Source organism: Poecile atricapillus, chromosome 1, assembly GCF_030490865.1.
Source record: "Poecile atricapillus isolate bPoeAtr1 chromosome 1, bPoeAtr1.hap1, whole genome shotgun sequence".
Classification (NCBI taxonomy): Eukaryota; Metazoa; Chordata; class Aves; order Passeriformes; family Paridae; genus Poecile; species Poecile atricapillus.
Window position 1 is genome coordinate 60271727 of NC_081249.1, and position 16052 is coordinate 60287778.

Below are 16052 nucleotides of genomic sequence, written 5' to 3' on the forward strand. Positions count from 1 at the left end.
AGCTGTTCTAAGCTGGGATTCACATAATCAAAAAAAATTGGAACATATTCTGTGGTGATAATTTGTATTCTCTCCATAGAAAGCAAAGACAGACAGACATTCTCAGAGGCTGATTCATCTTAAGTGTTAAAGATCCCCTAACAGATGGCTCCACAGATCTGCTCTCCAGACAGTTCAGAAAACTGAATCTTCTCCTCAGTAAAAACACTCCTTGGAAAAGAAAATAAACTTCTCTTTCAGGAACAATTTCTGTTCACTTCTCCTCTCCACATGCAAACTACAAACACAAATGAGGTCTACCTATATCCCTTCCATATCTGTATTCCACAATCCTTTGCACTTTATTCTGTCTCACACCATTAAAAGATTGCTGTAAAGATTACTGCTCCCTGTGTTAGAATTGAAATAAAACCAGTAAGAGAGACATCCTCTATGAATCATAGATTTTGAAAAATGCTAACACAATAGCATTTGTTGGCAACACTTGTTCATTAGCCCACAGATCCACTCTCAAGCCTTAAAAGTTGTCCTTTCTGAAGGTCCATTTTGTGATAACCTGCAGGAGACTCAAGTGCTGGCCATCCTACTTGAAATCAAAAGGAGCTGAAATTTGTGAGAGAATAATCACATTGAATCGGTATATTAAATTATTTTATCTTTATTACTGTGTTTTTTTATCAGTTTAAGCTATTTTGGTTAAAATATTTTCTATTGTCTTCTGCTGGAGACAATTATCAGTTTGCAAAGAGCAAGCAATGCATTTTCCCAGATTAAAGATAGCAAGTAGAACGAATCACTGCTTCAAACAGTGTTTTGTTTTTTTTTTTTAAGGAGAGCCAATAGAGACATTGATTTAAAGAGTTAAGTAATTGGCACTTTGAGTTTTGATCTCACATACAGGAAAAAAGGGTTCAAGAGAACAGAAAATTCAACAGAATTGATCTGGAGAGAAAAGGTACAGCAGAACTTTTGAAAAGCCATGTAAAATAAAGGATAATCCAAAAAAATTTGAGCCTGTCAAACTAAACTATTTCTTGCCTCTGGAATAATTGAAAAAAAAAAACCAAACAAACAAAAAAAGAGTTTGGTTTGGGTTTTTTTTTTAATGATTTGTAGTCTGGGGGTATTGTTTTGTTTTGTTTTTTGTGGTTTTTTTTTCCTGTTTATTTGTTTTCCATTTTATTCAGGTTAAAAAGAACTTGGACTCACTGGATGAAATTTACCTGAGAAACTTCCTTTTGTACTATAGGTTTTGCCTTTGCAAAGTTCACACTTACATTAACCTCCAGTTAATGCAGCAAAAGATCCAGATTAGTTCATTGTAACAAGTGTCTTTGTTTTATTTAAATGTGGTTGGATCAGGTATGTGAATAATGACAAGCAGGCCAATTTCTAGGATTGAAGGCTCTGGTCTCTGCTGTGCTAGCGATTGCTGACCTTCAAGATGTGCTAAAACAGCACAACATCTGTTTACCAGGCTCTCCAAGAAGATGGGGAACCAAATACAAATCAAGCATGCCAACAAGTTTTCTGCACCTGAAAAAAATAAAAAATAAATGGGAAGAGAGAGTCTCAATAGCAGTGGAGTCTCTCCACAAAAGCAGAGCAAGAAATAGTATAGGATACTTTACATTAAGGAGGAAATTGTAGATTCTTAAGATGAGAAATGCTTTTTTTTCCCTAGGGTTTTATTGATCATAGTCAATTGAACCAACCAGCTAAGAAATTGATTGTAAAGGTTCAACGTGGCTGTTCTGCTCTTGGCTGCTGAGCCATGGTATTACTCACACCTTTGAAGTTAGCTGGATAAGACCTTTGTCATCAGAACTATGCCAAGACTGCATTTGTTACTTTCTTCTTTTCATAACTTTATTTTTGGCCTTTGTAATCTAAGACTTAACTTCTTCCTTGGGGGAATAAATATGAAAGGTGGCTACTAAAGGCTTATATTCGGTGAGGATGAAATTTTACAATAATGAAATACCCTGCTCCTCCAGTGGCCACCTGTCATGTACCAAGGCTTGTGAAAACACTCCACTCCAGGCAGAGATCAAAGGAACACCAGCACAAAAACTCTTCCACCCCCACAGATTAGCTCCATAGCCATCACTGTGCTAGAGAAGAGGCAAAAATGCAAAAGCCTCACTTCTGATAGTAATATACATACATATTTATTTCTGGGAAACAGACAGACGACTTTCAGATGGGAATAGGGAAATACATATTTTTTATTCCTTTAGTAAAGCAGTGAGTTACTAAATATCAACAATGCAGAAAACTTGGACCACTTCTATAGATGTATCAACTGATGAGCTTGTAAAAATGCTGTTTTCAAAGCAGGATATTGGGTAAATCCTCTGAGATATGGTGACTGTCCAAAAGATTGAACAGAGAAGACAGGGAATAAATTTTTCAATGTTTCCAAAGGATAATGTGCTGAAAAACTAACTTTAGGTCTGTCAATTTAATGCTTACCCAGGGCAAAATCTTAGGAAAGCAAAAGAGGATGTGCTCAATAAAGAATTAAGGGTGAACAGCAAAATTAATACCAGAAAACATAACTTAATGAAAGATAAAAGTTTAAATACGTAGGAGTTGCATTTATGGTGGGATTTCTAGTCTGACAAAATTTGTTCATTTGTGCATTTGTTAAAAGAGCAGAGTTATACAAGGTCATACGGCTTTCTTATATAAAAATAAAGAACTTCTCAAACTTCAAAGTCTAGATAAGAAAATCAAGAATTTGCTAGAGAGACTTTAAAAGAAAATACTAAATGGGAATCATCTTTCAAAAATAACATTTCTGTTAGGGTTTTCTTACCCAAATGTAGTTCAAGGGAGTTCATGGATTGGGAGGGAAGGCAAGAGAAATTGGTGGTAAAAAATGTGGTTGGCACTAACTGAATGAGAGATAAAGATAGCTCCTAGAGAGAGGTCCAGGCAGCAGGAAAAGCTTGCTTGCCTTCTTTTAATTAAAGAGCTAAGTGCAAAGATCAAACAGCTAGGAACAGGGAATGGGGGCTCAAAGTGAAATAAAAAACATGAATTAATGTTGGCAAGAAATAAACCCACTCTTTTTAATGAGAGCAGATCAGAGAGTTCAGATGAAATCCCTAGAATGGTTTGAAATTTGGAAAGTCTTTAATGAGAGACTGAAGAAGTTCAGGTGAATTCTCTCATTTCAAGCTTCCATTTCTACCCAGTGACAGCCACAGTGAAATCTCCCACCTCTCCTAATATTGCCAGCATCTGCTGAGTGCCTGCCCATGGCTGCTACAGCATCTTGTCCTGCTCAGAGCAGGGTCACTGACAGCAGGTTGCTCAGGACAATCGAGGGATGTGAACCCAAGAGCCTCTCTAGGCAACCTGTGACACTGCCTGGTAATCTATTAAAAAAAAAAAAAAAAAAAAAAAAAAAAAAAAAAAGCAGCTTGTGTGTTTAAATAGAATTTTCTGTATTTTAACTTGTGCTTACTGTCCTGTTGTTGAATTCATGTACTTCACTCCCCCCATTCCCAATATTTACTCACAAGTATGAGATCTCTCTGAGCTTTATATTCTGCAGGCTGAACAGTCACTTTCGGTCAGTTTATTCCTTTAGTAAAGCAGTCACAGCTGTTTCGGTCAGTTCTCATATCAAAGATGCTGCTGTCCCTTCACCAGCTTCGTGGCCCTTTGCTGGACTCACTCCATTATGTCCATGTCTTTCTCATACTGGGGAGCCAAGGACTGGACCCAGCACTCCTGATGTGTCTCACTGTGCTGACTACAAGGGAACTATCACATCCCCTGACCCACTAGCAATGCTCTTCCTAATGCAGCCCCATGCCAAGATGGAAGAGGATAAATAGGGGACATAGAGAGGAGTCCAGAAAACATATTGGTCCATCAGAAGGAAAAGAGAAAATATTGCAAAGGAATAAATGTTACATTGAAGCAGCATATAGCAATAGTATTGTTTCCATTTTCAATTCCAGAGGATATAGCAGAAAAAGAGTCTGTTGAAGTAGCCAAGAGTACTAAGGAAGAACCCATTGATTACAAGAAATGGGGAATGACTGAAGCCAATGAGGAGGAATACTTACAGAGGGAGTGGAATGGATTTCTGCCAGACAGTTTGTACTCCAGGAGCAGAAAAAAATTATCTGGAAGTGTGAAGGAGTCAATGTGAGCAAACCATTAGAATCATAGAATCATAGAATGGTTTGGGTTGGAAGGGACCCTAAAGATCATCAGTTCTAAATCTCCTAGCATGGGCAGAGACACCCTCCATTGGACCAGGCTGCTCAGAGCTCCAAAGACTATGATAAGGAGCAGAGTGATGGCATGGGCCACAGCAGTAACATCCAGTTCATGGAATAAATAAAGCCATGTTGCCTTCTCATTTCACACGAATTTCTATTCTTTTGCATAAAGAACAGTCACCACAGCCTGAGTGCTGAGAACTACTCTAAAGAGCCCAGTGGTTAAAATGTTCTCCAAGACAGGAGACAAGGATTTGGATTTCTTGATGCAGAGGCGTGAGTTGAACACGGATGAGTACCATAAAATGTAAGCTATGGATTAACTCCCTTTCTAGTGGCTAATAATATTCTGCCTTAGTGTCTGAGTAGTGGGGCACATACCAAAAAGAAGATACAGTTACTCCAAATCCCATTGCATCAAAGGTTTTCTGTAAATCTGGAATATTTTTTAAAATAAAAGCTGAACAAAGCCTGTAGATTGAATGAAGCAGTCCAAATTATGCACATTAAGAAAAAGAAGAGTCTCAGGAGCAGAAAACTCTGTAATTTACTAAGTAAAGCCTTAAAAAAATTCATTAACAGTTTTATGAAACTTGGTAAGTTTGTACTAAGGGTCAGGAAGATATTTTTAAAAGTAGGGATAGATAAACCATTGGAACAACTTTTGGGTACATAACAGAGAATCAGTCCTGTAAGTCCTTAAATGAATACTACATTTCTTCCTAGGAAAGTAGTTTCTGAATTAGGCAGACCTTAAATCTAAACATAGGACTTTTGCTGTTAAGTTATACTGGAATTCAGAATAGCTGATTATCATGGTTCAGTCAGTTTGTTAAAATGAATTTGACTCAATGAAAAAGCAAGGGGATTTCCTCTTGAAATTTCCAGACCCATACAACTCCCTGCTGCAAGATTTTCCTGACATTAAAAAGAGATCATCAACACAAATTATATCATGACAACAATTTAAAAACAAAAAGCAAAAAACCCAAACCCTCAATTTACTGTTATGCAGTAATAAAATCTGGTTTTATGCCACAGCACAAAGATAATTAGTTTGGTTGGTGTAACTAGAGGAACTATTTGAGTTTGATAAAACTTTTGTTAAAGTTTACATCTAATAGATGCCAAACTATCAGTTCCTAACTCTCAACAAATCCGAAGATGTTTTCCCAATCTACCACCAGTTTATCTCATTATAATGCCTTTAAAGAGATGTTGTAACAGTCCTTTGGTCTCAAGATCACAGTTTGGGGAGGGTATGTGTGTATGCAGGTGGTAATTCTGAGATACTGGAAGCTTTCCAACTGCTTTTTCCAGACATCCTGCTAACATCAATTTGTGGATGGATATAACTTCTTATCATCTCCATTGCAGGGCATGGCTGTCAAAGACACTTCCTGGGCCACTGTTCATATAGATTTGTTTGGTCTGTTCAGAAATATAGGGGAGGGAAAATTCAGATATTCCTCCATTAAAAGGGCTGGAATAGTTTATGTCTAAAATAGTTTGTAGATGGCATTTCAAATAAGAGATTGAAATGCTGGATAAGAGGAAGCACTTTGAAGACTGTGATCAAGTTTCATCTTTGAAGACAGCCAAAAGAAAGCAGAAAAGCTTAATGGAAGAGGTTACTCAAGGTGACCTGCCATCACTGCTCCTGAACGGGAAAGTAGCAGGTTAATAAAAAGGTTTTTTCTTTGGATACAGAAACATAGAAACACAGACTGAATTTCAGCTTTTTGGGGACAATAGTGACTTCCCCTCCCTCTCAGTCTTTGGGTTCACTGCTTCTAAAAGACCTCCTACAAGTGTGAGTCCCATTAGAGTACAATACCAGGGGGGCTGACTACAGCAAAGACATTTCCTTTTATAAATATATATATAAATATATATATAAATATATAAAAATATATTTATATATATATAAATATATATATATATTTATATATATATAATATATATAAATATATAAATATTTATATATGTATATATGCATGTATACATTGCCCACTATGCAGACATCAAACATTTAGCCCCAGCCCTATCATCTACCACAGGAGGCTGGGTGAGGGATTTCTTGGAAGGAGAGGTAAATTTAATTTTCAAAGAAGTCCAAGGGAACAGCCAAATTTCACTTGCAATACAGTACCACTGTGTAGCTATGGAAAACTGTTCCCAAGGAATTTTCCCAGGAATTATTACCTAAAAAAAGACTAAACTAGAAAATATTGCCAACATCTCCAAAATTTCCTATGACCATCAGCTAGCTAGCTGTATGAGAGATTTGAGTAATCCTCTGAGCCAAAGAAAACTACGGAGTGTCTCCCACAAGGGAAAGCAAACATTGCAACATCCATGGTTCAAAAGAAACCTTCAGGTGACTCATTATGAAGTTCCCATATTGCAAGGGCTATATCATGGTATGCCTGCATGCTGAACAAAATTGCTCAGGAGACCTTTAACTTGGCCTAAGACACACTTAAAAATGCCACAGATACTTTTTCTTCTCTGTGTGGTTTATGTAACATGTACAGTGAACCCTTCTTCTACATTAGAAGTATCTTGGTCATGCAGGTGACTTTTACAAAGCATTAAAATGTTGTCATCTGTCTCAGGGATAGGGAGACACAAATTAAATTCTACTGGGCTAGAGGGACAAAGAAAAGCAGGAAACTAAAGCTAATGTTGGAGTAGTGTTCCCCACTCCTGTAACAGAAGTTACCATGGTAAAACAGGCAAAGAGAAAAGATCATATCACAAAACATATGGAGAGATCAAATACATTTCAGTGTTATTTCAAACTGTATTTATTTCTTTCATGTGTTGCATTTTTCTAAGAACTTATTTAAAAGATACTGTCTACAATGTATATTTTTCTTCTTGAGTGTCTGCCATTGAGTACAACAGTAAAATAATTTCACAAAATTTTTTTTCCACAAAAACAAACAGAAAACAAACAAAACCCCAGCAACATTTCTTCTTCCCTTCCCAAAAGAAAACTCTCTACCTGCTTTTTTAGATTGTCTCTGAAATGTTTTTTTCTGCATATATAGTAGCAAGTGAACACATATATTACTACAGTTTCTGCAGTCACTTATATCTTCTTTTCTAGAGATCAGGAAGACCGGGATAATTACATTTTCCAAGAGGCAAAACAATTTATGAAAAAAAATTCACATATTCTTATAAAAAATTAAATAGGACTTTCATAATCAGCTGCTTCAAATATGTATGCATGAATAATGACATCTGAAAACCAGTCTTCGCAGATTGCTCATGAAGAGAGTGTGCAGCTGAAGTCAGAGTAAGAAAAGAATCACAATAAAGAGCAGTTTCTTGGAGCTTTTATGAAGTCATTTGGCCTAGGCCAGATAAAAGTGAATATTTCTGCAATACCCTGTAACAAGAGGGAAAAAACAGAATTAAAGTTTATCTTTTACAGCAAAAACAAAATTCAAAGTCAGCTTCTCAGGGATTAAGTCCACTGGAAAATAAAGTCTTCCTTTTCTTCCAACAGGTTTTAGCTTTTAATTATGTAAAGCCTTCATGAAGGGATTTCTATCTTTTTGTAAATTTAATTCACAAAATGTCCTTATTATCTGCAGACGTATTAATAACTCTTTGAACAATATATTAACATAGCAGGCTGAAATGTGTTTTCAGAACAACAGTTATGCAAGGCTTAAAAATACACCCATCCATATTTTGTGTACAGTTCATAAGTAAATACATTATTGGTATTGTAAATATGGTGAAAAACAACAAAGAATCCGATGTGTTGAACTCCTTCAGCTGTCCACAGGTTATAAAACCTAGTAGAACTGTGGACTGCAAAAAATAGCCATTTCTTCCTCTCAGGGAATTGCCTTTATCTACGCATTGTCCTTTCCTTAGTGAATTTGAGGAAATTTTTTAGTAATAATTTTACTTCTCATAAAACTGAACAGACAACTCATTGGGAGCCAAAAATATTATTTAGATACTGTCTTCAGAATAAAGTCCTGCTGCAAAAATATTAACATAACTGTTGGAGTGGCAAATGATGAAGAAAGTCACATAAGAATATCTAGATTTATGGGAGAAGTGTTGGAAGCAAGAGGCTTTTAAAAGCTTGATTATATTAAATTCATTTTAATAAAATGCCAGCTCTCAAAAAAAAAAAAAAAAAAAAAAAAAGAAAAAGAGTTCTGTGAAACCATCTCCTAAGGAACAAATAATCTTTGTCAGTACCTAGACTTGCTTCAAAAGTCTCCAGGCCTAGAAGTAAAGGCTCTGCAGACATACTTGTATCAGAACTGAGAATCAGAGTAGGGAATCCCTTTCAGAAAGGAACACAGCTGCAGTGGGCCTTAAGAAATGCACATTTTAATACAGAGGGCCTGATTTCTCTGATTCAATAGTGGTGTTTTCCTGATAGCCTCCACAGATATGAACCTTTCTGTTCATGAGAAATAGTTGGAAGAACACAGCCCACGACAGTATCCCCTTTCACTTAAGAACACCAAAAGTTTACTGGGTCACCTCCTGTACTTCCAGCCACACTCCTCAGCTGTTCAGGTTTGTCCAGGCACAGTCTATAATGCAGAGAACATGGCTGCAGTGAAGTTTTAGCCTAAATATCAAGGCACTCCCAGAAGATGCCTTCAATGACATCATCTATTCTTCTTACCTGCAATACACGTCCTGTAATTCTTTACAAAAATCATGTTTCAGATTAGGTATGTACCATTGCATGGCCCCCAAAAACAGAGCTGGAATGCATATATTTTAAGATCCCTTCTCATATTGTTTCAAAATTAAACTATGTAAGTTATCATAATGAAATGTCAAAATCAAAGCTAAATTAATACTGGTCCTAAAAAGAACAAACAAATTTATTATTCTTACCTTGCTTCTCTTTTATTCCAAGTAGTTTGACTCCTGGATAAAAGAAAAAAAATGCATTAGTACAGTACAATGTGCAATACAATCACATATTTATGCACGGAATTGTGGTTTTCTAGTTGTGTGGAGATTTCTTAATTATTTGAAGCCCTTTTGAAACTCCACTTAAAATAACAAGCAAGTCCTTCTGCAAGATTCCAGTCCTAGCAAGAAATGTATTTGATTTGAACTCTAAATAAATAGCAGGATGTATTGACTCAAGAGATAAACATATCTTGCTTCTGCTAGGAAAAAAAAAAAAAGTATTTCAAATATTTTCAGATACTTCAATCCTTAACCTCACACAATTTGAAAGAGTGAGAAGTTTCTTCTGTTCCTGCCCAGATTGCCACTACTCTCATTTAGGATGAGACTCTCAGAGCAAAGAATGATTGAGCTCAAGATCAAGGCAGGTGAAACACATCTGCATATGATGTTTGACAGCCTTGCCAGAGGCTGTAAATTGCTAAACTGAGCTATAGCCTGCCTGGATATACTCATGTGAGGTCCCTTTATTGATGCTGATACTTCTGCTAAGTAGTTTCTATATTTTCTGCCAGGAAGGATAAGCATGTTATTCTCAGTAAAAAGGAAAAACCCAACAAATAAGAAAACAACCAGTTTTAGGAAACAAATGTATAATTTTTTCAACTCAGACTGTACACAGACTAACCAAGTTAAAGCTAAGTTAGCAAATCACATTATTCATTTAAACAAATGTAACCATTGTGGATTGCATTCTAGAACCTTCTTATATAAATATTCTTTTCTCAATATTCCAATGTTAAGTGAAAGCTTTTTGTTTTGAGAAACCAGCATTTTTATGCAACTTGATCCTTCTGAAAGTATTATTAAAGATGGATTGTTTACAGAAACCTGTGGCATGCATGCTGGCCTTGTGACCTCAGGGGCCTTAGAGCTGTGGCTCTTTCTGCTGTGCAACAGTAAACTTCATGACTTGTTCCCTCTTCAACTGGTCACAAATAGCATAAATCAAGTGCTGGTTGAGACTCCAAAGAAACTTTCCCATGGGTCATGCTGCAAGAACTAAACGAAGTGTAAACCCACAGATCATGTTTATTTAAAATAGTTTTATCCGTAAATCATGTTTCCTCAAAAGAAATTTATCCAGCATCTTACTGAGTTCCTGTTCTACACATGGGAAAGGAAGAGAATGGGGTTTCCTGTCCCACTACACCTGTGTATTCAGGGCATAGTTGCTTTCTACAGCAAGTATCTAAAATTATGCATCCACTGAAAGAGCAGAGTCAGCATTCGAGGGAGCATTTCTCATTCTTATGCATCACACTGGATATAATGGACACATAAGAAAGGAAGATGTAATATGTCACCTTGTCTTCTAGATCCTGGGTTTGCTATGGCTCAGCAAGACAACTAGTATTTCATTAAAGAAGAGCAGACTTATAAATTTAATAAGTTCATGATGTGACCTCCCCCTGTTTACAGAATAAACAAAAGGGTACTTGACAGTGCCCTGTTTTCATGCAAAAAATTAACAAGGTCTCTGTTACAGGCTTGCCATGCATTGCTTATGGTCTCTGCAAATCCCTACATCCCTGGACATGGGCAAATCTCACAAGGCAGTGAAAAACAAAATGTGCTGCTGTTTTAAAGTCATTCTTTTGTAACAACAAAAGTGTTTTACTGATCATTTATGTCATAACAGTGAACAAATACTGTCTCAGTTCTAAGTCCTGGCTGAGTAATGAGTAAATTAAGAAGAAATTCTTTACAGTGAGGGTGGTGAAGCACTGGAGCAGATTCTCCAGAGAAGCTGTGGATGCCCTGGAAGTGCTCAAGGCCAAGCTGGCTGGAGCTTTGAGCAACCTGGTCTAATGGAAGGTGTCCCTGGGCCTGTGGCAGGTGGGTTGGAACCAGATGATCTTTAAGGTCCCTAACAACCTAAACCATTTTGTGATTCCATGACATGATCTTATTTATTAAACTTTGATATTGAAGAGACAATGGTTATCCTCCTATCCTAAAAGGTTTATCCTTATGTCAAAGGCAGTGCAAAGGGCATTAAGACTTTTTTGATAGCATACAGCAAGACTCGGGGCTTTCTCAAGGGTGCAGTAGCTCACAGATAGAAGTGGAACATCTTTATGTTGTTTTCCCATCAAAAAAGGAAACTACATAGCCACCCAGAGAGTGCCCTGACATTTATAATCAAAATGGCAGAAAAAATTACATTCATGAAGATCCTTCTTGATATAACAGCTTATAAATATTTCTAATAAAACACAAAATGTCTGGAGGGCATTTGAATTAATGAAAACCCATTTCCTGTTGCTTAGGGGACAACTGGACAATGTAACTGCTCTCCTGCCCTCTGCCCAGGCATACGCAGTATAGTCAGCCTCCTCCCCTTTTCTCCGTGCCTTCTGTGATACCCATGTCCCTTCCTGAATCCACTAGCCCCCAGGAAATCAGGGCAGAGCTGCAGCTGCTCTGGAGCTCTGCCCACGCTGATCTGCCAGAGGGCTGCAGTCAAATAATGCAGAGAATGCACCACCCCTCAGAGCAGGCACTGTTTTAGGCTGTCTCCTATGCTAGTCACTGCTTTTCACAAAACACACAGAAATTTAATTATCTCTGAGACTTATAATCCCTTTTAAATTTGGCTAAGATTGGCCAGCAGCTGGAAAACCTTATTACATGCAGACAGACAGCGTGATTGTACAAACTTCATTTCTTCAGGAAACCAGGCTAATAGAACTAACAGTGAAAAATAGAGTAGGTACATCGACAATAGAGCACAACATCCAGTTTCTGTTAAGTGTGAAGTTGTCGTGACTGCAAAGAGTTCAAACAGGAAAAAAACAAACAAGTGTGAAAGAGAACAAATATTTCCTCTTTGGTGCCACTACACAGATGGAATAGGCTCAAAAATTACCTTCAGGTCTTTACTTTGGGAACCTTTTCAACTTCTTTTAATCTTAGTATATAGTCTGACCTGTTTCAGTTAGCTCCCTTGTAATGTAAAATGCCAGGCTGCAGACTACATGACTTGTAAGCCCTGCCTGGAGTTCAGTCCTTTTTGTTTAAAATCCCAAAGGAAAGGAGAAGAATTTTGGTATAATCAAAGGCACTAAGATTGCTGCCTCCAGCCTATCTTTTAAGAGATTATTTTTCTTTCTTGTACTTGTTACCAACACTCATTTTTAAATTCCTATCCATTATGACATATTCTTTCATAATTTAATCTTTTCCTACTCTGTTTAGTCTTCAAATCTCGCGTTATAACATAAAGGCAAAATAGATCTAGCATTACCCAACAGAAGGCAGGCTCCTTGGGAATCATTAAGTAAATAACAGAGCAGTAGATTTATCACTTCTATACATGGGGTTTTATTGCATTTGTGTTGATGCATTCTTTGAATATATATGTAAAAATCCTCCCTCACATGGGTTGGCTGCACACACCACTGAGTCATCTGTTGTTAAAACTGTGCCTGGGCTGAGCACACTTGTTTGCTGGAACCAACACCCACCCTGTGAAAGAGTGCATGTGCATCTGGCTAAAGGCAAACCCCTGCCCCCTCTGCAGACAATGGCAAGGTTTCCAGGGGTGAAGGCAGGAGCTCTGATGGAGATGCTCAAGTAAGATATTTGGGATCTGGGCTGTGTTGCACATTTCCTTTGGTGTTTATCAGGAAACAGTACACAAATGGGGATGAAAGACACAAAGTGCCCTTGCTGCCTTTGTTAACCAGGCACCATGCAGCAGGCTTTACCTTTTGCACTTTCACTGCGTATCAGGTGGCTGTGTCCCACCTGCAGCCTCTAATCCTGCTATCTGCAGGCATGCTGTCCTTCAGGACGTGGCTCAGGCCTGCCATACAGTCTGCTCTCTTACTGAGACTCTTTAGCTAGCCTGGACAGCTGTAACTTGGCTTCCATCAGTTTCTGGGCTGCCTGACATGTCTCAGATGAGTAAAGCTGCTAATGTCTGCTTACAGACCTTATGGGAGGTTGTTGAGGGTTAGGTGGGAATTTTTACCCATTATGTGCTGGGAAGCCTAACTACCGGTACTTAAGGGTGCTCACAAAGGACAAAGAGTAGCCGGGCCCAGGGTGGCGGGGAAGGGGGCAGAAAAAGGAGGGTGGGGACAGTTTTTGGCTGGCTTTTTTTTCCTCGGCTTCGGGGAAGAAGGACGTTCGTGCGCTGGGTCGCGGAGCTGCTGCCTCTCCTTCTCCCCTCTTTGGTTGGTGGCCTCGCACCCCCTGTCCTGCCAGGCATCGCCGTGGAGCTGCTGATACACCTCATCCACCAGCCCAAGATCGCAGCCCATCCCTGCTGTTCCAGCTGACTGTTTCCTCGGAGCCCTGCAGGAGCACCGGGACTGACTGCCCGAGGGGTTTGTGAAAACAAAGCCTCTCCTCCATCCCGTCTCAGCCGAGAAAGCTGTCCCGGGGTCCCTGGTTCTGTTTTCTTGTTATTGCTGTAGTTATTGTTTGTTTGTTTACCTGGTTATACTAGTAAAGAACTGTTATTCCTATCCCCAGATCGCTGCCTGAAAACCCTTTAATTTCGAAATTATAATAATTCGGAGGGAGGGGGTCTACATTCTTTTCATCGCAAGGGAGGCTCCTGCTCTCCCTAGCAGACACCTGTCTTCTAGAACCAAGACAGAGGCTGAGCTGGCGTGTCCTGTCTCCTCTCACCAACCAAGAACTAGGACAAGGTTCTTGAGCCCAGGGCTTGCCCAAAGCTTGTAGTAATGAAGACATCCTTTTCCCACTTCCAGTACATGGAAAATTCCAGTATCAAAAATATCTGCTTTTTAACCATGCCTTGACTTTGGAAATGCTTGAACTGAACTCTTTCTGGTATTCACTGGCCAACATACACATCTTCACCAACTAATCCAATTCAAGCTTTTATATTTTATCAGCTAAACACTATTATCCACACTGTCACACACACTAAATTCTCCTAGACTCTTATCATTTTGCTTCTTAGTCTTCCTAACTCTTCCATTTCTGTACTAGGGTCCTTTCAACAATAGAATTTCAACCTATGGGAAAATTCATGATGGAGAACCCATATAATTTTATTTTTTTTTTACATTTAAAAGTGCAATTGTAAACAAGTCACATTAATATCTCATTATGACAGTTGAAAAAAATGAGTGGATGTTTAATAAATTATGGTCAAGATATCTTTTCTTCAAAGAATCCTTACAAATACTGATTTTAAATCAAATGTAGATGAGCCTTCTTTGTCATAATTTTTTATAGGTAAAAAATGAACAGCTATACATGGAAAGATATAGATAGATAGATAGATAGATAGATAGATAGATAGATAGATAGATAGACAGACAAATATGGGATTTTTTCCTTCCAACTTCAATATCATATTAAAATATTTACAGCATATCCAAGCATCTTTCATTTAAAGACTTTAAAAAAATCCCAAATGATTTCACTATCCCAGTTCTGAATTTAAGGGAGTACCTTTGATGTGGCCCCTTGAAGTGGGTGCCTCGCACACAAGGCCACTGGGTTCTGCTGGAGGAGCAGCTGTTCCTTTCTCCTCCCATTTGAACAACTTATATTTTAGACAGATTTCTTCTTGAAAGGTACTGAGGACATCCAGCCAGGGCTGTAAGTTCTGTCAGGCAGGCTAAACACACACAGACACACAATAATGTCTGGAGAAAAATTCAACATTTAAACAATCTCATTGCTTCTATGTTCTGTACCAAATAACTTACCAAGATGCCATTATTGAGGTAGTCCAGTATTTCCAGGGTGGTAGATATTATTAGACTGTGTTTTGTTTTGGAGTCGGTCCAGGAAAGCATTATTTACCCTTAAAGTACAATAAAAAATGAATAATGACTGAAGGCACCTGAGAAGTTCACAAACTATTGAAATTTAATATTCTGTGAGTGGCTTTCCCTTCCCATCTGTTCAGTGCCCTATATCTTCTATATTTTTCAAGCCTGTGCTGAATAACCATGGACAGGCATGAGATCAGGTGGATTTAATTTTCAATTCACCAGATGCATCCTTATCCTGGGATCAGCCTGTTGGGATTAAAAGGCACACCTCTGTGTGCTGTCTAAGGCACATAGCTGTCTACACTGCCGGGCACAATTCTCCATAGAAAGATGACCTCTGTACCACCACCCCCCTTTTTAGGGAGGTTACGTATCTTGACAATTCACCTTAGGTAATCTTTCAGCCTTCAGTGCACAAGGAAGTTTTCTAGAAGTATTGATTTCCTAATAAAAATGTAAAAACCCACTTAAGTTTGTTACTAATAGAGATAATTTATGCAGCTGACAACTTTTTCTACCATCTAGCTCTGAAATTCTAGCATTTTTTTGCACTGCTCTATCAATCTGGAAAACATGGACAAATAGAGAGAGAGTTTTCTTCAATTTGTTTTAAATATTTTCACATTGGGATTGTTCAGCATGGAGAAGAGGAGCCTGCAGTGTGACCCCACAGGAGCCTTTCAGTATCTAAAGTGGGCTACAAGAGAGACAGAGAGGGACTTTTTACAAGGGTATGTGGTAAGGGGCAAGGAAGCATGGCTTTAGTCTGAAAAGGGGTAGATTTAGATTGGATATTAGGAAAAAATTCTTTACTCTGAGGGTGCTGAGGCACTGGCACAAGTTGTCCAGAGAAGCTGTGGATGCCCCATCCCTGGCAGTGTTCCAGGCCAGGTTGGATGCGGTTTTAAGCAATCTGGTCTAGTGGAAGGTGTCCCTACTCATGGCAGGGATGTTGGAACTAGAAGACCTTTAAGGTCCCTTCCAACCCAAACAATTCTATGATTCCTTGGAAAACTCTTTTTCCCCTTGATTACTGCTTAGGACTGACACACATGCTTAGACATGACTG

At 38.3% G+C, this 16052-nt stretch overlaps 1 protein-coding gene across 5 annotated transcripts in view; it reads right to left on the reverse strand.

The window, feature by feature from the left end:
* Positions 1-16052, reverse strand: part of EPSTI1 (epithelial stromal interaction 1) — a 99922-nt gene that overhangs the window by 42913 nt on the left and 40957 nt on the right. For 2 of the 5 annotated variants that reach the window (XM_058849348.1, XM_058849316.1), the window contains 3 exons: positions 14915-15012; positions 9135-9167; positions 7063-7634 (listed from right to left, as the gene is read on the reverse strand). In XM_058849348.1, coding sequence (XP_058705331.1) covers positions 14925-15012 — 88 coding nt within the window. In that variant the 3' untranslated portion in view covers positions 7063-7634; positions 9135-9167; positions 14915-14924. Of the gene's footprint in view, positions 1-1503; positions 1537-4097; positions 4146-7062; positions 7635-9134; positions 9168-14914; positions 15013-16052 lie in introns of those variants that run through there. The other 3 variants (XM_058849339.1, XM_058849322.1, XM_058849330.1) reach the window with 3 other exon arrangements.